This window comes from Ostrea edulis, chromosome 7 (genome assembly GCF_947568905.1).
Source record: "Ostrea edulis chromosome 7, xbOstEdul1.1, whole genome shotgun sequence".
NCBI classification, from domain to species: Eukaryota; Metazoa; Mollusca; class Bivalvia; order Ostreida; family Ostreidae; genus Ostrea; species Ostrea edulis.
Genome location: NC_079170.1, coordinates 69990157 through 70012815, shown reverse-complemented (window position 1 = coordinate 70012815; position 22659 = coordinate 69990157). Strand labels below are relative to the sequence as shown.

The 22659-nt window shown below is 36.2% G+C and overlaps 1 protein-coding gene across 5 annotated transcripts; it reads left to right on the top strand.

Annotated features, from left to right (window-relative positions):
- The first annotated feature begins 179 nt into the window (after nucleotides 1–179).
- On the top strand, nucleotides 180–21180 carry LOC125653991 (transmembrane protein 209-like). 5 transcript variants are annotated; one of them, XM_048883705.1, is made up of 16 exons: nucleotides 180–258; nucleotides 1703–1841; nucleotides 2071–2129; nucleotides 4069–4200; nucleotides 5684–5889; nucleotides 7488–7944; nucleotides 8046–8138; nucleotides 9739–9908; nucleotides 10127–10189; nucleotides 10480–10576; nucleotides 12045–12170; nucleotides 13181–13275; nucleotides 14862–14976; nucleotides 19479–19576; nucleotides 19693–19766; nucleotides 20457–20562. In XM_048883705.1, exons 2-16 carry the CDS (start codon nucleotides 1705–1707, stop codon nucleotides 20545–20547), a joined length of 2013 nt encoding a protein of 670 aa, XP_048739662.1. In that variant the 5' UTR covers nucleotides 180–258; nucleotides 1703–1704; the 3' UTR covers nucleotides 20548–20562. The 5 variants fall into 5 exon arrangements, with proteins under 5 accessions (XP_048739662.1, XP_048739663.1, XP_048739659.2 ...); XM_048883706.1 differs by having other exon boundaries at nucleotides 191–352; XM_048883702.2 differs by lacking the exon at nucleotides 180–258 and adding an exon at nucleotides 395–517.
- The last annotated feature ends 1479 nt before the right edge of the window (nucleotides 21181–22659 follow it).

The window sequence follows — 22659 nt, the reverse complement described above, 5'->3', positions numbered from 1 at the left end:
TTGATTTAAATAGGAAAAAATGCCTTATAACTGTTTTTGATTATTAGTAGTTTGTTGGATCAATTTTTTGTATATAGTTAAAAGTACGATTCAATTTTAAAAGGTTTTGGGTTTTAAAATTATGAATTAATGTTTTCCAACATATATCCGATCACATATGTTTTATTTAACGGTTAAATCCATGACCGGAAGTTTACAAAATAAGAAAGCGGCGTGAAGAGGGAAATTCAGACTAATATTCAGCTTCGATCTGGGGAGGTATAACGCTGCGGTGTCTGCATTTTCATTTAAACACACTAGCAGGTCTAAACAGGGACTATAGACTAGCAGGTGTGTGTAGTCACAGGAACCGGTAATTTTGTCTGTAGCTGTGCAGTGTGCACAGGTGCTTGGGTCATGATATATGAATGCTCATCTAACCTTATACCTATGTGGATTATTTACATATGTATACGGTTATATGTGTATTCATATATTATGACCCAAGCATACAATGGTCATTGGAGTGTCCCAAGTGGTAATCATAATTCTGTTAAGTACGGTAGATTATGATTCATATAAAAATATATATTTTGAATGAAATTTTCCTTGCGCTAAACACCCAGTAACATCTCAATATGAAAGGGGTTTATATGGGGACAACAGTTTTACAGGATCCGCCTATTCATTGAACGCAGGAAATAAAACGCAAGGCGACGTAAACTGTGCATTGTGACGTCACATTTAGCCTCAACTTTTCTCTCTTTTTCAAAGCAAACAATTTATAAACAACAATAATACATTCCGTATGCAATGAAAAAGGCCGTTAAAACTAAACAAAATTAACCAATAAATTCAAAATCGTAAAAAAGTAACCGTAATTTTATCGTATATTCTTATTCAAAGAAACTCATGAATTCGTTCATCTATTTAGTCGTATTACGGTTTTATATGTATTTATTTGCTAAAACCTGTTACAATGATAATTATACTATTCACTTTGAACATACATGTTACCTTTAGAGCCTTGCTTCGCGGACGGGCCTTTGGTCCGTCCAAGCTTCGCTCGGTATAATAACATGGTATGGCTTGCGAAGTTTATGAAACAGGCTCCTGTACTTATAAACTAAGTTTAAATTACTCGGCTTCGCTAGACGTGCGATCATACTCTTCCTGAGAGTCGCTGTCTATAACTCTAAGTTTCAGTCACTGTATTTGAATCGATCCATGTTCTAGTGCAGTGTAGAAAAAACATGACAATAAGAATGAGTCGACGGTGCAGGTAGTGAGATAACTCAAGCTAGTGTTGAAAAATCGGGAAAAATTTCATAATCGATAATGGGTCATAATCAGAAGAACGCTGTATCAATGATCGATATAATCGGTATTTACATGTAGTTAATAAATGTTTATCATTTTTGGGGTTATTTCTATTTAGTTTTATGGATGTGTGCAGCATACACACTAGCTGATGTCACTTAATTCCCACTTTTCAATGTGGAGTCCACTCTGACTCTCCCCCCGCACAAGTCAGATGAATCTCGGATTAGATATTTTAAAATTAGTGTACAGGCGAGAATCGTTTATGAAAAATAGAATTCGGAATCGAAGAGCCAAAAATGATCGATTGTCGGTGACAATCGTTTCATCACTATCTCAAACACCTGTTTATTTGGTATGTAATGATTGATATAATAATTTTTGCCTTTACTTTCCTGTAAAGGTATGGTGAAGATAGGAACGTTTTTTAATCCTGTCGTTTGGAAGACATGGAGCAAACAGCAGGCTTGGAGACAGGCCAGGTCCTCAATGACATGGTGCATCATCAACTTCTGTTTGGCTGTTCTGATGTATCTGGAGCTGTAAGATTATTTTACAATTTTGCAAAAAAAAAAAAAAATTAATTAAAATTTAAGAACACTGTGATTATTAAAATCTTGTATGTATCAATGCATCGTGAGCGTGCCTATTTGTAATATATTGTATGATATTTCTTGTTTACATTGAATTATACCTGATGTTGGTTCCTTAACATTTTTTTCATGCATTACAATTATTATGAGATACATTTTCTCAATTCATTTTAAACAGGACAATATTTGGCCTTCGATCTTATTTGGACTTGAAAACACCCATGTTTTGGTATATAGGTAAGTTGAACCTTGATGATGTCAAAAAGAGAAATGCATCTAGTTATAAAAGTAATTTTTTGCTGAATCTTTTCAAATAATTTTGCATACATTTTTTGGGGTCTAGAATGAATCACTTGATTACTCCTTGTTAATGCTAATGTTTATTGGATAGATAATTCTTTTAAAGTTTAGAATTTGAGGACAATAAAAGCGTGTCTTCATAAATTCCTAGAATCGGTCTCTGTAACTCTCAGGTCTTGTTAATTCCTAATGCACATGATTCAGGCACCAGTAGTCTATCTAATGCACGTGATTCGGGCACCAGTAGTCTATCTAATGCACATGATTCGGACACCAGTAGTCTATCTAATGCACATGATTTGGGCACCAGTAGTCTATCTAATGCACGTGATTCAGGCACCAGTAGTCTATCTAATGTACATGATTCAGGCACCAGTAGTCTATCTAATGCACATGATTTGGGCACCAGTAGTCTATCTAATGCACGTGATTCAGGCACCAGTAGTTCATCTAATGCACGTGATTCAGGCACCAGTAGTTCATCTAATGCACGTGATTCAGGCACCAGTAGTCTATCTAATGCACGTGATTCAGGCACCAGTAGTCTATCTAATGCACGTGATTCAGGCACTAGTAGTCTATCTAATGCACGTGTTTCAGGCACCAGTAGTTCATCTAATGCACGTGTTTCAGGCACCAGTAGTTCATCTAATGCACGTGTTTCAGGCACCAGTAGTTCATCTAATGCACGTGTTTCAGGCACCAGTAGTTCATCTAATGCACGTGATTCAGGCACTAGAAGTCTATCTAATGCACATGATTCAGGCACCAGTAGTCTTATCTAATGCACATGATTCAGGCACCAGTAGTCTATCTAATGCACATGATTCAGGCACCAGTAGTCTATCTAATGCACATGATTTGGGCACCAGTAGTCTATCTAATGCACATGATTATCTAATTCACATGATTCAGACACCATTAGTCTATCTAATGCACAGTTTCTCAATATTTGATTGCATTGCCTTTAAATTTAACCGCTTTTTGAACAATGTTGGATGATGCACAATGCAATAGGATGTAGGTTGTGTCACCAGGGTTGTCACTAACGCAAAAATTCATTTGGGACGCAAGTTTGTCTGATATGGCTAGTCCCACGGACGTGTCACGGACTCGGAGTAAAAATCATATTAATTTTACTTAGAAGCCCTGGTATTGTGTATTAATTAAAACTTGTAGTAGGAAAAAATCTAGGTGAAATGTTACGCTCTAGTGAACCGAGATAATACCACAGAGTTCACAGTGTACATGTATATACTGCTCGTCTAACACGTAATGTTCTACAAAGACAGAATATCCAGGTTCTTCCTTGGCCATCCAGATTACCAGATTTGAACCCCATTGAACATGCAAGAGATGAACTGAATAGGTGCTTTCGACAAAAACATCTGCAGCCCCAGAATCTACAACAACTGTCCCAAGCTCTGTAGTTAGAGTGGAACAGCATCCGTAGACAGTTGTTTAGAGATTTGATTGCATCCATGAGAAGGCATCGGGCAGTTATTGGTGCTCCGGGGGAGGGGGGGGGGGGGCAGTCTGATTAAAACCAGACCTTCACTCTCGATTCCCCCTGTTTTCTTTCTCCGCTTGTAGTAGAAAAAAGGGGGAGTGAGATTGAAGAGAGATTTTAGTTAGGTAACCCACAAGGTTATTACATGCAATGATACTTGTCAAGTTTTACTTGTTTTCCTCAATTGTTACTAGGCCACCTACTCTAGGCAGAGACCGTGTTTCAAAGCAGTGACATCAATGAGTTGGGGGAGGGGGGAAAGGGGGGGGGATGGCTTCCCCCCAACTGCTAGGGTAGAAGAGGTTAGAGGGAAGCCTCCTATTCTGAATTACGTGTATTTTATTGATTTTTTTAACTTTTTTACAGAATGCGTCATTGCTACGTTGCTGTTGTTGAACACAGTGTTCCACTTTGGTCTCTATCTACGACCTTATGTGACCTCTTCTTCAGTGGAGATGACTCCAGGACAGAAAACGTTACTCGCTATTCGAGACACAGGTTTGTAACAGAAAAAGTTACTCGCTATCCGATACACAGGTTTGTAACAGAAAACGTTACTCGCTATCCGAGACACAGGTTTGTAACAGAAAAAGTTACTCACTATCCGATACACAGGTTTGTAACAGAAAACGTTACTCGCTATCCGAGACACAGGTTTGTAACAGAAAAAGTTACTCGCTATGAGAAACACGGGTTTGTAACAGAAAAAGTTACTCGCTATCAGAAACATGGGTTTGTAACAGAAAAAGTTACTCGCTATCAGAAACACGGGTTTGTAACAGAAAAAGTTACTCACTGTCAGAGACAGAGGTTTGTAAAAGAAAAAGTTACAAGTACTTGCTATCAGAGACATGGGTTTGTAACAGATGAAGTTACTCGCAATCAGAGACACAGACACAGGTTTGTAGGGTTGGGGGGGGGGGGGGGGGGGTGTTTGGTGAAACTGTGTGGATTAGCTTCATATGTTACAGTTTGAAATAAATATGTGTAGCACAGGGTGTTGACACATTGAATCTGAGCAAACTATACTATATATACCAGTTTGTTTAAAACTATACTATACTATATATACCGGTTGGTTTAAAACTATACTATTATATATACCAGTTTGTTTAAAACTATACTATATATACCAGTTTGTTTGAAACTATACTGTATGTACCAGTTTGTTTAAAACTATACTATATATACCAGTTTGCTTAAAACTATACTATATATACCAGTTTGTTTAAAACTATACTATATGTACCCAGCGATTTTTTTCCTTATATAACTGGTACCGATAAACAGTACCATTCCCAATGCCAAAAACCATATTGATTTTTCCCAATTTACTTGCCGAAAAATAGACCGCTGACATCGTAATTTACTTAGTCTGAAACGTTGTAAAAGTTAACTAAAATGTTCACTTCCAGTATTAAATCAAAAGTACAGATCATGGCAGTGCATGTTTTGTAGAGCTACTATGATTCTAAAACGAGGCTACGACGATTCCTTATGTATCACAACTGCAAATATTACCGTAAAAAAGTTTTTAAAGGGATGACTACTTCTTGTTTTGTTCTCTTTTTTCAGTTGAAATCATTTGCCAATACATTGGTAGAAAATTCCCAATTTGTTCAATTTTGACGTTATTTTTCCCAATTGAATGGGTACTGGTACCAGTACCAGTGGGTAGAAAAAAATTGCTGGTACCAGTTTGTTTAAAACTATAATATCTATACCAATTTGTTTAAAACTATACTATATATACCAGTTTGTTTAAAACTATACTATATATACCAGTTTGTTTAAAACTGTACTATTATATATACCAGTTTGCTCAGATTGTGTCAAAACCCTGTGATTTGTAGTATACTAGAACCAAGGCATCATTTTTGTATGAAGTGATAAGAGAATCAATTTCTGTATAGATTTATGAATTGGAACATGCATGTATATTTTTGTCACACAGATCTAGGATTTAATTTTTGTCACACAGATCTAGGATTTAAAGTGTCCCCTCAGAAATCATCAGGGTCTCCGTCCAGTGAGGGAAGCCTTGTGTTCTCGGTGTCCACACCCACAGCTCAATCTAGTCCCTCCAGTGGGAGGCTGACCCCCACAAACCTGGGGTCAGGGACGATCAACTACAGCAATCAATCCGTGAACTTTTCTCCTTACTCCCCCGCGAGCAGTTATGACAGGGTATGAATGTACAATATTTTTCATATTTGAAAAAAAAAAAATTTCGCTGTCATGTTTAAAAGTTGTACATGTATGCAACTATCTGAGTACTTGTTGGAACACCCAATGATTAGATACATCATAATTTGATTACTCTGGAAAATATTATCATTATTGGGGGTTGAAATTCACAAACTTTTTATAGATGATTGAAATTAATAAATCTTAAATTTATGGGTCAGAATAAACCTAAAATAAACTCGGCAGAAATCAATCTCAAAGATATTACTTCATTTTCAATTATTTGCATTAATAGTGTCATTTTGCATTCGAAATTGAAAACTATGAAATGAATTTCTTTATCAATCTTAAGTAAAATCATTTCAGATGCATTCAGTCAATTTAATTAAGATCAGACTTCTTAGATCTGCGCCGTATACTCTGCGTAAGAAGATCTGACATAACCTGACTAGGGGTCATGTTCATGCGCACCTTATGTTAGCCAATCAGCATGTCGCCTATGAATTCATCGGTGTTCATAATTCAAGGAAGATGGCTGCGATTGTTTGGTTTGAAAGAAAACGTTGACTGGCGTTATATTCATCGAGTTAATTAAGTAAACCATTTTGAAAACTATTCAAATCGTACTCATCTCTATTCATACATAAATCACAATTCATTAATTTAATTTGGGTGTAATTTATATCGTACATTTTGTTGTTTGTATGAGTGGAATCGATTAGGCATTATTACGAAAGTTTAAAATTCCGTATGTGAGAATATACAACTTTATAGTGTGGAATAAACTTCGTGGAAGAGAGAGTACTGCAACTTGTTTATGAATTGCCGGGAACCGCCTGAATAATCATCATAGTCTGTATGGTGCAATCTGACTGGCAGCTAGTTCTCATGAATATTCCAAACAAAAGGTCATGCAGACATATTGTAGCGATTGTAGAATCTGATTTTTTAAAATTAGATTGCAATCATAGTGTCCGGTTACCAACTTATTACTGAATTTGTCCAATGATGAAAGGTACCGTTTTCAATGCAGAAGCAGCCAACAGTTCGTAGTATATTTATGTGCTTGTATTGTTGATGGTTCTCATAAACTGACAGAATTTACAATATTGAATGATCCCGTGGGGATCCGGGTAAGAATAGGTCCTCAGTACCCCTTGCTTGTCGTAAGAGGCGACTAAATGGGGCAGTCTTTCGGATGAGACTGCAAAAACCGAGGTCCCGTGTCACAGCAGGTGTGGCTCGATAAAGATCCCTCCCTGCTCAATGGCCACAAGCACTGAGCATAGGCCTAAATTTTGCAGCCCTTCACCGGCAGTGGTGCATGACATCTCCATATGAGTGAAATATTCTCGAGAGGGACGTTAAACAATATTTAACCAACCAATATTGAATGTAAATGATAATAATTCTGCAGGATAGATGTTTTAGCTTCAGATAAAAGTGAAAATATAGATCACAATAAATGGATCATTAAAATGAATCTGCTCCAAAGAGATACCCTTACGCACAATTAGACGGATGGTTGAGTAAAATGGTTTTCCTAATTTTGTCCAATTTGACATCGCTAGTTATATGTGTTTGATTTTTGTTGACAGGGATCCCTTAGCGGAAATGTTGGGACACCTTTCTCTCAATTCACTGCGAGTCCAAACATATCTGGATATGCTCCAAACCTGTCCGGATACAGTCCAAATGTCTCCGGTTACAGCTCACAAGGAATAGGATATGGTCCAAATCTGTCTGGATATAGTCCAAATCTATCTGGATATAGTCCAAATCTATCTGGTTATAGTACAAATTTATCCGGGTATAATCCTAACTTATCCGGGTACAATCCTAATTTATCTGGATACAGTCCCAACATGTCAAGCTTTAGTCCAGGAACAGTGTATACACCTAGTCCGAATGTATCTGGATTTGCTCCTAATATATCAGGTTATTCCCCAAACATATGTGCGTTTGTGTCTGGATCTCCGGGTATGACTGGAATAGCTGATACCAGTGGGCTGCGATCCAGACATTCTCTGTCACAAACCATGAAAAATGCTGCAGGTGAGAAACAACAGATTTTTGTAATTCTTTGATATCTTTCTGTTTGCCCCTTTATATCTTTGATGGCAGTATTTCAATAATTTTTGGGTTTTTTTTCCTAGCTTCATCATCATTTGATAGAATTACAGACCTACATTCACTAAGCAAGTACCTGAGGGAACAAGATGAAAAAGAGTACCTGAAGTCTGCAATAAGTAAGGATTAATGTTTAACGTAAAAGAGTACCTCCAGTCTGCAATTAGTAAGGATTTAGGGTTTAACGAAAAAGAACACCTCAAGTCTGCAATTAGTAAGGATTTAGGGTTTAACGAAAAAGAGTACCTCAAGTCTGCAATACTTCTCATTACCAGCACATTAGAGTTATCGCGCTTTGATGACTCTTGTGCGTCATTGGTAAGAAAATGCACAAGTCTCGCGAGCAAGTGCGAGATTACTGGGACATAAACGAAACGTTCATAGCAACCCCCACCCCCACCCCCCTTTTTAAGTTAAAGTACATGGTGAACTTTTAAATAAAATAGCCATTGGTCAAACTGTATTTTAAAAATATACTAACACTAGTTTATCAAGGATGTTACATGCTTTTTTTAAACTCCACTACACCTATTATAAAAATTCCAAACAACGATGTTCTCTGTCCTAAGTCAATCAATATTTTGTAATTTTCAAAATAGCTTAGATGCAGTTTAGAAACGCATTTGTTGTGTTAATTAGTGTTATAAACGTCTTTAAAAATGCAGTTTGGCAAGTATATAACTTATACTAAAATATTTGAAAATGAGAGAGAGAGAGGGGGGGGGGGGGGGGGGGGGGGGGGGGGGGGGGGGGGGCATTAACGATTACAAAGTTCATGCCATATGAACCTGTCCAAATTGTATAAAATAGAATGTCTTCATAATCTGACAGAATAATCTTAATAACATGAATCCCATTAATTACAAGAAAAGTTATTGTGTCGGATGTGCATGAATTGGTTTTTCCCTTCACAGTTCTTCTTGCGACTGATGCTTTAAATCGGTCAGATTTGGCAGATTTAGTACCTGCACTCCTTCACATAGTTTAATAAGTTCGTCTGTTTTCTTGTAAGAATAATCAATTCCTTTTGCCTTTAGAATTTTAATCAGTGTCGTGGTTTGCAGTCGGTTATAATATGTATTCGATACCATAATTTATATTACGTATGCCTAAGTAATGTTTACGTATGTTGTCCCGGTATCACAACTTTACGCGCCTTTAATTTGAAGAGTTCCACTAATGGAAATGATAAGTATTAGTAAGGATTAGGGTTTAACGAAAAATTGCATCACAAGTCTGCAATTAGTAAGGATTAATGTTTAATGAAAAAGTGTACCTTGAGTCTGCAGTTAGTAAGGATTAATGTTTAGCATACTTTTTTCACAAAAATTAGGTAGCGTATAACAGGTCAATTTGGCATGCTGGAAAGGATGCTTAATATTATATGGTATACTTGTTCAATGAAATTGCTCCAAAAACTAAAGCACCAAGATTTCAAACTATTTTAAAAAGTAACCTATTGCAATTGGTTGCCGTCTGCCGTGTGTTAACCTTCTTTTCAAATTTGGTATGAAGCACCATTTTCACAAAGGGGACATAAATTGTAAGTTTCAGGACTCTTGCACCCCTGGGGCCTCAGCAAAAACTGCTAAAAATTGACCATTTTTCAAAACATTTCTTTTCTACAAACGCACATGTGTATGAAAATCTAAATGCATAGTGATGATGATCAAAAAGATGTCTACCAAAATTGTAAATTTCAAACTTGAATGTTTTCAGGTTCTCCTGAGAATTCTGGTGGATCTTCTTTCTGGAGTTATGGTCGGACAGCCATGGACTACACACATGTCCTGAAGAAATATGTGTACCAGCTGGCCAGTCGATCATCACACTCCCTAGCCACGCCCAATAATGACAACGACCAATCCATTGCCTTCAATGGAAAAGATGTAGGTTATTCCCTTTATATCAATTATTTGTGTTTGGTTTTTTTGTTTGTTTGAATATACGGTATTTAGTAAAATGGGATGGACTGAGCTGCAGAAGATTTCAACAAGAATGCATCGTACAGGAGCTGTTAATATGCGTCTCTTCATGAACGAGTATACGTGTATGTATGTCAGACAGTTATAAGAGACATGATAATGACTTTAACTTTGGATTTTAGGTGTGGAGCAAAAGGGGAGTGACAGAAGATGATCTTTTTCTGTGGATAGAGAGATTGAGAAAGGTAAAATGTATTTATTTAAAAAGACTTTCTTTCTTGAAAATTGTTATCCATAATTTTGTTAACTTGTGTAAAGTGCTGTTTGTTGAAATTGATATCTTTTAAAGAATGAACACACAGGACATAAAATGATATCAAATAAAATTGAATCACGAAATCACCTTGATAGAAATTTGTGCTAACTATACTTGATAGAAATTTGTGCTGACTATACTTGATAGAAATTTGTGCTGACGGTACGTGATAGAAATTTGTGCTGACGGTACGTGATTGAAATGTTTTCATGATTACAGTGGGTGTGTCTGACCATTGTTTCTCCACTAAGGAAAGAAATAGAGGAAGTGAATGCCGGATTGCGAAGAATCGGTTCGGAGGATACAGAAATAGGGGGTACGAGTTTTGATGTGTTGTCAGAAATTCATGAATTATTTTAGTATTCAAAGAATAATTTATAGATGATTTAAGATTTCTTAATTCTGTTTTATTATGTTATTGACTGTTCTTGTGTAAAGTGATTTAGAGTTTATTAGGTGCTACATATGTTATCTTTATTATTATAATTCCTATGTAGAGGCTTTCAAGATCCTTTTTCTTTCAATACACATTTCAGTTTTTGTTGATAACATAATTACAAATATCTGGCACAATGAAATTGCAGGGTCAGTAAATTTCCTGTTGGGTCGAGACGGAGGATTGGCCTCGCCCTGCCCCGCCCCTTCTCTTACTTTTCTTTCTCCACATCTTTTCTATCTTTTTCATTGTCTTACCCCTCCCTCCCTCTCTCTTCTTTGTCTTACCCCTCCCTCACTATCTCTTCTTTGTCTTACCCCTCCCTCACTATCTCTTCTTTGTCTTACCCCTCCCTCACTATCTCTTCTTTGTCTTACCCCTCCCTCACTATCTCTTCTTTGTCTTATCCCTCCCTCACTATCTCTTCTTTGTCTTACCCCTCCCTCACTATCTCTTCTTTGTCTTACCCCTCCCTCACTATCTCTTCTTTGTCTTACCCCTCCCTCACTATCTCTTCTTTGTCTTATCCCTCCCTCACTATCTCTTCTTTGTCTTACCCCTCCCTCACTATCTCTTCTTTGTCTTACCCCTCCCTCACTATCTCTTCTTTGTCTTACCCCTCCCTCACTATCTCTTCTTTGTCTTACCCCTCCCTCACTATCTCTTCTTTGTCTTACCCCTCCCTCACTATCTCTTCTTTGTCTTACCCCTCCCTCCATATCTCTTCTTTGTCTTACCCCTCCCTCACTATCTCTTCTTTGTCTTACCCCTCCCTCACTATCTCTTCCTTGTCTTACCCCTCCCTCACTATCTCTTCTTTGTCTTACCCCTCCCTCGCTATCTCTTCTTTGTCTTACCCCTCCCTCACTATCTCTTCTTTGTCTTACCCCTCCCTCACTATCTCTTCTTTGTCTTACCCCTCCCTCGCTATCTCTTCTTTGTCTTACCCCTCCCTCACTATCTCTTCTTTGTCTTACCCCTCCCTCGCTATCTCTTCTTTGTCTTACCCCTCCCTCGCTATCTCTTCTTTGTCTTACCCCTCCCTCACTATCTCTTCTTTGTCTTACCCCTCCCTCACTATCTCTTCATTGTCTTACCCCTCCCTCACTATCTCTTCTTTGTCTTATCCCTCCCTCACTATCTCTTCTTTGTCTTACCCATCCCTCGCTATCTCTTCTTTGTCTTACCCCTCCCTCCATATCTCTTCTTTGTCTTACCCCTCCCTCCATATCTCTTCTTTGTAAGGGAAACTGCCTGAAAATTTGATTAGAATTTAATTATTCTCTTTATCATAAATTATCAATTAGAACATGAAAGTAAAGGACCGTCCTTGTTGGATGTTTTACAGAGGTTGGGGTTTCCACGCTGAAGCAGCTGGCGCTGACTAAGGGTCCGTATGTCCCAACATTAAATGCAGTTGTTCCATACCTGGACTTCTCCTCAAATCAGGAATACCTGGTGAAAAGAATCCGAGGTGATGTTTATAAATGTTTAATTCAGCTGTAACAATCATAAACTATTGTACATGTACAGGGCTTGTTGAGGTGATGTTTATAAATAATGTTTAATTCAGCTGTAACATTCATAAACTATTGTACATGTACAGGACTTGTCGAGGTGATGTTTATAAATGTATAATTCAGCTGTAACACTCATAAACTATTGTACATGTACAGGGCTTGTCGAGGTGATGTTTATAAATGTTTAATTCAGCTGTAACATAAATAAACTATTGTACATGTACAGGGCTTGTCGAGGTGATGTTTATAAATAATGTTTAATTCAGCTGTAACACACCTAAACTATTGTACATGTACAGGACTTGTATATTAAGTTATTAAGTCCATTGTACTGTGTTTAGGAAATTATTAGTGGCCATGATACAGTTCATGATATGTAGAATAGTATCAAGATTGTGATAGTATATGTTTTGGGGTACATGATTTAGTGTTATGATGTTGAGAACAATGATTGCAATAGTATGTTTTGGGGTACATGATTTAGTGTTATGATGTTGAGAACAATGATTGCGATAGTATGTTTTGGGGTACATGATTTAGTGTTATGATGTTGAGAACAATGATTGCAATAGTATGTTTTGGGGTACATGATTTAGTGTTATGATGTTGAGAACAATGATTGCAATAGTATGTTTTGGGGTACATGATTTAGTGTTATGATGTTGAGAACAATGATTGCGATAGTATGTTTTGGGGTACATGATTTAGTGTTATGATGTTGAGAACAATGATTGCGATAGTATGTTTTGGGGTACATGATTTAGTGTTATGATGTTGAGAACAATGATTGCGATAGTATGTTTTGGGGTACATGATTTAGTGTTATGATGTTGAGAACAATGATTGCGATAGTATATGTTTTGGGGTACATGATTTAGTGTTATGATGTTGAGAACAACAGTGCACCAGAGACGATAATCTAATACAGATAACAAATATTTTATGTGTTATGTTATTGTTACAGATCTGGGTAAAGATGGCTGCATGAGTGAGTTCTGCTGGAACTCGGGGGGAGATTATGGCAAAGATTGGGGGGAGCATCTACCAACTGATGCAGCGGTTTGTACCTATTTTGTAAAACATCAACAGAATTGATACATAAATCAGTGGTTTGTTCTAGTTACAGAAATCAGTGGTTTGTTCTAGTTACATGTTACATAAATCAGTGGTTTGTTCTAGTTACATAAATTAGTGGTTTGTTTTTGTTACATGTTACGTATATCAGTGGTTTGTTCATGTTACACAAATCAGTGGTTTGTTCTAATTACATTAATCAGTGGTTTGTTCTTGTTACATAAATCAGTGGTTTGTTTTTGTTACATGTTACATAAATCAGTGGTTTGTTCTTGTTACATAAATCAGTGGTTTGTTCTTGTTGCATAAATCAGGGGTTTGTTTTTGTTACATGTTACATAAATCAGTGGTTTGTTACATGTTACATAAGTCAGTGGTTTGTTTTAGTTACATAAATCAGTGGTTTGTTCTTGTTACATAAATCAGTGGTTTGTTCTTGTTACATAAATCAGTGGTTTGTTCATGTTACATAGATCAGTGGTTTGTTCATGTTACATAAATCAGTGATTCTTGTTACATAAATCAGTGGTTTGTTTTTGTTACATGTTACATAAATCAGTGGTTTGTTCTTGTTACATAAATCAGTGGTTTGTTCTTGTTGCATAAATCAGTGGTTTGTTTTTGTTACATGTTACATAAATCAGTGGTTTGTTCTTGTTACATAAATCAGTGGTTTGTTCTTGTTGCATAAATCAGTGGTTTGTTTTTGTTACATGTTACATAAATCAGTGGTTTGTTCATGTTACATAAGTCAGTGGTTTGTTCTTGTTACATAAATCAGTGATTTATTTTTGTTACATGTTACATAAATCAGTGGTTTGTTCTTGTTACATAAATCAGTGGTTTGTTCTTGTTGCATAAATCAGTGGTTTGTTTTTGTTACATGTTACATAAATCAGTGGTTTGTTCATGTTGCACAAATCAGTGGTTTGTTCATGTTACATAAGTCAGTGGTTTGTTCTTGTTACACAAATCAGTGGTTTGTTCATGTTACATAAATCAGTGGTTTGTTTTTGTTACATGTTACGTAAATCAGTGGTTTGTTTTAGTTACATGTTACATAAATCAGTGGTTTGTTCATGTTACACAAATCAGTGGCTTGTTCTTGTTACATAAATCAGTGGTTTGTTCATGTTACACAAATCAGTGGTTTGTTCATGTTATATAAGTCAGTGGTTTGTTCTTGTTACATAATCAGTGATTTGTCATTGTTGCATGTTACATAAATCAGTGGTTTGTCATTGTTACATAAATCAGTGGTTTGTCATTGTTACATTTTACATAAATCAGTGGTTTGTTTTTGTTACATGTTACATAAATCAGTGGTTTGTCATTGTTACATAATCAGTGGTTTGTCATTGTTACATAAATCAGTGGTTTGTTCATGTTACATAAATCAGTGGTTTGTTCTAGTTACATAAGTCAGTGGTTCTTGTTACACGATTCATGTATATTTGTATATATGTGTTTTTTTTTAGAGATCACACTTCTCATTATAAATATATTACAGCTGGTGATGTGTGTATTTGTATGTGTTTTAGAGATCACACTTCAGTATAAATATATTACAGCTTGTGATGCACCTGTTCTGTACATACATGGACTCGAGGCTTCCCACTCAGCCCAAATATCCAGATGGGAAGACATTTTCAGCTCAGCATTTCATTAAGACTCCTGACAAGCCCAGTAAGTTGTACCATATTGCTTTATTTTCTTTTAGAATGCAATATCCAAGAAATGAAAGTGGAATGTAAATATAAAGAAATAAATTTAAATTTTTGAAAATACATAAGGGTGCATTTATGAAATAATAGATAATAAAATTTATATAACGCCTTTTATAAAACTAATTACTCTAAGGCGCTTTACAGGGGTAAGAAGAGGAATGAAACAATGAAACAATCAAATGAAATTAAATGACAGGGTGACATAAAATCTTATATCTGTAAATTTGTGTCATGGTGTGGTACTTTTTCCTTTGATCTTAGCCATACTTTAAATCAGACAAAAAACATTTAGCAGAAGCTAGCTGTACAATAACTTCCAGGGGGCGGAGCTTAGCTGTACAATAACTTCCGGGGGGGGCGGAGCTTAGCTGTACAATAACTTCCACTGAACCGTACTAAAACTTCCAAACTATGAACACAGCTAGATAACAACAATTTTGTAAATTAATCAATGACGAAAACAAGAAATGCAACATATGAATAAATTAAGCATAATTGATTTCTTCAATTAACACACACGGTGGCAGATCCAGGAATTTCAAGAGAGAAAAAGGGGGGGAGGGGTGTATTAGCCAAAATCCTTAGCCATTTTGGGTACCAAATCTATAGTTTTACTCGCATTATTTCTGATATGAATATGTTCTGTGCAGTGTTTGAATGTTTTCAATCTTATCATCTATATATGCGGCTGCCATGCAGTAATGCCTTGTAAATTTGTGTCAAAGGGGTGGGGGGCTCTCAATCCGCCACTCACACATCAATAGCTTCTGTACTACAATGGTAATGATTTTCAACTGCAAAAAGCATGTGTTATATGTTGCTAAAATCTGCAACATACATGTACTTATTGTGCCAAATCCCTCATCCATGATTTTTCATTATCCATAATACCATGCAAATTCGAGACAATGTAATGTCATCCAAATAATTTTAAAACTCTAAAAAGTCAATGTCACCAATCCCCACGTCGAGTTTATTATCAACCCCAGACTTATGACGTCATATCACGAGCAATGTTTGCAATGATGTTATGAATATTCATGACAGAAGCAGAGCTCCAGTTAATTTTTTACCACAAAGAGTATTTACCCCCTGATTTTCAAATCAATGAGTATTTTGCTTTTCAGAAAAATTCAAAAGTGTATTTTGTTAATTTACTGATTATCGTTGCTCTTTTGCACAGAAGATGTCACCAGATAAACGATACTTCTTCCGTTAAACTTGAACTTAAAGTTTATACCAAAAGGCCGCCTTAGCTATTTACGGGGAAAATCCTTTGTAATTCTTTTTATTAAAACTATTCATTGTCATTTGATATTTATCATTGATGCATTAAATTTGAATATGTCAGACACTCAAGTCACATGATTATGATCCAATTTTGTATATCATTCGTCCACGATCGATAATACAAGGTTCCCCCCCCCCCCCCCCTGTGCTTTCGACCGCACACTAACTCTTTAAGAAAGAAAGTATAACAAGTAGGCCTATATAATAGTGTTTTGAGTTAACTCTTCCAATTTTTCAAAATTGTGATTGTCATCCAAATGTATTTCATAGCGCTAAATATCATGTATGATCAAGCCCTGGGCTAACCTCAATTCATATGAATAGATAATTCATATTTATATCATACTACATGTATCACAAATACGAGGACTACTAAGCATTACTTTGGGAGTGTAAAGCGTATTTACATTCGCTAATGAGTAATTATACGCATGATTTTCAACTTAAATGCATATTTGGTAAAATTTAATGAGTATTTACGCTGATACGCACCTTATCTGGAGCTCTGCAGAAGGCATATACAGTGCTTTCTTTCGTTTGACAGTGTATAAAATTTATTGTACAGAGGGGCGTGACAGTCTCGTCGCTGCACGACTCAAATGCTACGCCCCTCTGTACAATAAATTCCATACAAACGAAAGAAAGTACTGTAAATATAACCTGTAAAATAACCAAAATAAAACACTAAAATTAAGATCAATAGCTAAAAGTTTTTTGTTTTTGTTTGGTGCTTGATAATTAAAACATTTACATGTACAATTTATACCAGTTAAAATCTAAAAAGCTACTTAATAAAAATGAGTTTTAAGACTCTTTTTTGAAAATATGTGACACTACTTGCTGACTAAGTTTTTAAATATGAAGTGCTAATGTGCGTCATAAAGTAGTTTATTATATCTCAGTATGAGAATTCTATGCAACACGTAATCTGATTGGTTTAGACAGTCACGTGCCAGGGTTGACAAAACTTTATATCTCCCTTTCAAACATCATATCTCCCCGTCATATTTACCCCTTCACTGGTATTAAACTGATGATAGTAACGATCGTTACTATCATCCCAAGATGGCGGAAGGAAATTCCGGAAAGACCATGTTTACTTATTATATCTATTTGTATTGTTTATTTGCGAATGATATGTAGGTAAGAAATATCATACACTAGCAACAATTACGATCAGGTGTTATTAGCTCACCTGAGCCGAAGGCTCAAGTGAGCTTTTCTGATCACATTTTGTCTGGCGTCCGTCTGTCTGTAAACTTTTCTCAAGAACCACTGGGCCAGAAGAGCTGAAATTTACCTGAAAGCTTCCTGACATAATGCAGATTCAATTTTGTTCAAATCATGGGCCCCGGGGGTTGGATGGTGCCACAATAGGGGATCAAAGTTTCACATACAAATATATAGGAAAAATCTTTAAAAATCTTCTTCTCAAGAACCACTAAGCCAGAAAAGCTGAGATTTACATGAAAGTTTCCTGACATAATGCAGATTCAAGTTTGTTCAAATCATGGTCTCCGGGGGTTGGATGGGGCCACAATAGGGGATCAAAGTTTTACATACAAATATATAGGAAAAATCTTCTTCTCAAGAACCACTGAGCCAGAAAAGCTGATTTTTACATGAAAACTTCCTGACATAGTGCAGATTCAAGTTTGTTCAAATCATGCCCCTCGGGGGTAGGATGGGGCCACAAGGGGATCAAAGTTTTACATACAAATATATAGTTAAAATCTTTTTCTCAATAACCACCAAGTCAGAAAAGCTGATACAAATGTATTTACAAGAAAACTTTCTGACATAGTGAAGATTCAAGTTTGTTCAAATCATGGCCCCCGGGGGTAGGATGGGGCCACAAGTGGGGGGGGGGGGGGGGGGGGGAGTCAAAGTTTTACATACAAATATAGGAAAAAGCTTTAAAAATCTTCTTCTCAAGAACCATTGGGCCAAAGAAGTTGACATTTAAATGAAAGCTTTCTGACATAGTGTAGATTCAAGTTTGCAAAGGGTAGTTTGGGCAATAATAGGGACCAAGGTTTTACATGCAAATATATATGGAAAGTCTTCAGATATGGGCCAAGGTGATTCAGGTGAGCGATGTGGCCCATGGGCCTCTTATTCTATCTTTCATGCGGCTCATATGAACAGAAAATTCGTCGTTGAAAAAACAGCGAGGATGATAGTAACGAAAGTAAAACGTTACTATCATCATTCATTTCCGTTACTATCATCCTTTCTGTTTTTTCAACGACGAATTTTCTGTTCATATGAGCTATATAAAAGATAAAATAACACCTGATCGTAATTGTTGCTAGTGTATGATATTTTTTATCTACATATCATTCGCAAATAAACAATACAAATAGATATAATAAGTAAACGTGGTCTTTCCAGAATTTCCTTCTGCCATCTTGGGATGATAGTAACGATCGTTACTATCATCAGTTTAATACCAGTGCCCTTGGGCAGCCTGTTGCATTTTCCATAAATTTAACGTCAAGGTAGACGAAGGTTACTGTGACGTCACAATAAGTCCGAGTCATTGTACTTTCATAGTTCGACAGGCAAAAAATATGCGGGTCTCTGATACACATTTAAATCGCCAGGATTTAGTTGATACAAAAAAGCCAAGGAAGTAAATCTACATTCTAGGAGAATGAAAATACAAAAACTGGTTATCATTTCACTGTATCATGTTGTTTGTACCCTCTACCGTAATACGTTGATGGCGCAGTGTTACCGTTACGACGATATCAGCTACATACAATAGATGAGCGGACTCCAATTTCAAATACATTTTTGCAGTCTTGCTTTGTTTTGGTATGATAAACAATTTATTGCATGAATGATTGGGAGATATGAAGATTCCTTGGGAAATAATTATGATTTTTCTTGGGTGAATAAATCTTCATATCTCCATCACTATCATGCAATAAATGTATAATGTCAGCGTGAAGCATTGCAGTTCATACCCTCATGTATTTTCAAAAATGAAATTGAGACCATCTACACTCTAATAATGATAGTTTCCAATGCATGGGGATTGGATAAATATTTTATATTCAATCTAGAAAAATTGCAGATACATGTTGGGATCTGTTAGAAGAGTTGGTTCGTGGTAAATGTCTGTGTTTATGTTTTGTTTTTAATTTTTTGCACGCTTTTTCACAGATCTGGACAAGGAAGACACAGTCTGTTTATATCAGTCCTCCATTAATCCACCACACTTCCAAGTTGTGATTGGGAAGACAGTCCACAAACTGTCAAATGTAAGGTGGTTTATAACAATACAAGAAAATTACTGAATGTGGGAAATCTCCGAGGGATTGATATGTTGACAATATATTGTACATATAATTGTTTGATCTCCTTTTCACCATTCCAGGGAAGAAACAACATGTTCCAAGCTTTGTTACTATTTCTTCACCACGTCGACACCAAGGAGCACGGGATGTTAGGGTAACAGTAATTTACAAACATATTTAAGACCGTTGTTTCATAATTTCACATGGCCATGATAAAAAATATCCATTATTTCGTTTCTCTCTTGACTGCTTCTTTTACATGTACAGTCAAACCTCATTATCTCGAACTCGATGGGACCGAGAAAAAACGATATCCGAGATATCGAGGGTTAAATACTTAGAGAATAAGTTGATTGGACTTCCGAATTTATACATATCCATGGTATTCGATTAATTGATTATATATTGTTTAATGTCCTTCTCGAGAATATTTCACTCATATGGAGACGTCATAATTTCCGGTGAAGGGCTGCAAAATTTCGGCCTATGCTCGGCGCTTACAGCCTTTGAGCAGGGAGGGATCTTTATCGTGCCACACCTGCTGTGACACAGGACCTCGGTTTTTGCATTCACATCCGAAAGACCAGCCGCCCTATTTAGTTACCTCTTACGACAAGCAAGGGTTACTGAGGACCTATCCTAACCTGGATCCCCACAGTATTCTCGATATCGGTGTTCAAGATATCGAACTTTAACTATCAGAGCATATATACATGTAGGTCAATATAATTTGTCAAGGTACAAGGTTTTCTTAGAGCCTTATTTGGCTGTGCTAATTTTTTTATCTAAATTATTTCAAATGAGCATCATGATTTAAGATCTATGATAATGACAGAATTTTCAGGAGAGTCAGTCTAGGAATGTCCGGGGTCAACATCGTGGGGGGTGTTGTTGTTAATTATTCACAAATAAACCTTGTTCAAAGATGTCCTTGATGAAACATGAAATTTAACATCCATTGTCTAAAACTGCAAATAAGTGGATCTTTGCAAGTCAGATGTGTCGTATATTTTCAGGAGAGTCAGTCTAGGAATGTCCGGGGTCAACATCACCTGGATATTTAAATGAATCCGGGCTCAACATCACCTGGATGTTTGAATGACAATATGGAAAATGGAGTAAACTTCGGATCTGCTTGGAATGGCTGTTTTTAGTGGTAATTATTGGTGAAGGAAACTGCTTGTTGCAGATCCAGATGCCGTGATGTATGTAGGAATATGAAGTGAAGAAGACTGCAGAAGTGGAGTGGAGTCTGTGTGTGTTTTCTACATGCTACAAAAGCAGGTTGTAAAATTGTCGGCATGATGCTGATTTTACAGAAAGCGGAGTCTGGAAATGATCCAGATATTGTGGTTTGATTAATTTTCATAGACACCAAATTTTGTGGTTTTGCTTTTAAAGACAATTTTAATCCTCAAGTAAATTCACGGACTTTGTTCCCTCTTAATTAGATGCAGTTGTACATCATTGATCACTTGCATGTAAATTTTATTGATTTGTTCAACCAAGAAAGATATTAAAAGTTGGTGTTCAACAAAGAATGATATAACCAACTGCATATCCTGAAACTGTTATTGTGTTCATATTGGATCAATTATCTTTTTTATTGAGTGTGTTTGGGTATTGGTCTTTCGAAATCGCCTCAAGATCCACTGCACCAAAATGCCCATATTTTTTATTTATAGGGAAGCTTTATATAGTGTACAAATATCATGATCCATGGAAATATAGCATTGAATGTAGTATTCAGATTGTTTGTTACATGCATTTAGTACAATGAAGAACTCAGCAATTCTTTATATGTTCTAACAGTCATAATTTGAGAAATAAATACATACTTTATAAAAGGGGCATAACTTCATCAAAAATCAACAAACCGGTACAAAACTCAAATTCGATCTGTAACTCGTCAATACACTCCTGCATACAATCTGACAGTTCAATGTCTCAAGACGTTAAGATAAAAAAGTCTGGAAAACTGGTCATAACAGTCATTTTTGTACATTAAAGGGGCACAACTCCATCAAAAATCAACGACCTGGAACAAAACTCAAATTCTATTTGTAACTCAATAATATACACCAGTATACAAAAATTAATTAAATTCAATATCTCAAGTCGTTTGGAAAAAACAGTCTGGAATACTGGATGTCACTGAAGGACGGACAGTGATAAAACTATATGCCCCGACCACTGTGGCGGGGGCATAGAAAAGAACTACTTATTTCACAAACACTTGGCATTATTGTATGTTTACCAATAAGTGAAAAGCCAAGATTGCCGGCCCATTACTTTTACTTTTATAAACTTATTTCTGGTTGTCCGATTCGTTGATTAAAAAGAATATTAGACTCAACTATTTCAGATGCACAGTCTTGATTATATATCGGTAAAAATACTAGATCTGTCTATGAATTAATTAAGAATTTGAAAATTAATACCTATATTACTAGACAGTGTTAAAAAGCATTTGACTAATTTAAATATCTTTGTCATTTATCTACAAGGTTCTAGAGTCTTACAATATGGTTATTTATCAGAACAAATCAATATTAGAAGAGGCTGTCGACAGGGGGAACCAGTTACCTCATATCTCTTCTGAGATTTTGTCAATTCTTATTAAACAAAATGAAAATATTACAGGTATTTTAGAACACAAAATTTCTCGGTATGCTGATGATACCTCTCTCTCCTTTGATATACATGTATTCATAATAGTATATTGTTTAACATCCCTCTCGAGAATTTTTCACTCATGGAGACATCACCATTGGCGGTAAAGGGCTGCGAAATTTAGGGCTATGCTCGGCGGTTACGGCCTTTGAGCAGGGAGGCATCTTTCTCGTGCCACACCTGATGTAACATGGGGCATCAGAGTTTTTTTCCGGTCTCATCTGGAGGACCGCTCCATTTAATCAACTCTTGCAAGCAAGGGTACTGAGGACCTATTCTAACCCAGATTCCCTAAGAACAAATATCTTTAAGAGTAGCAGGGCCGAACTTAATCATATCAGAAAATACAAACATTCCTAAGGTGTGGATTGAAG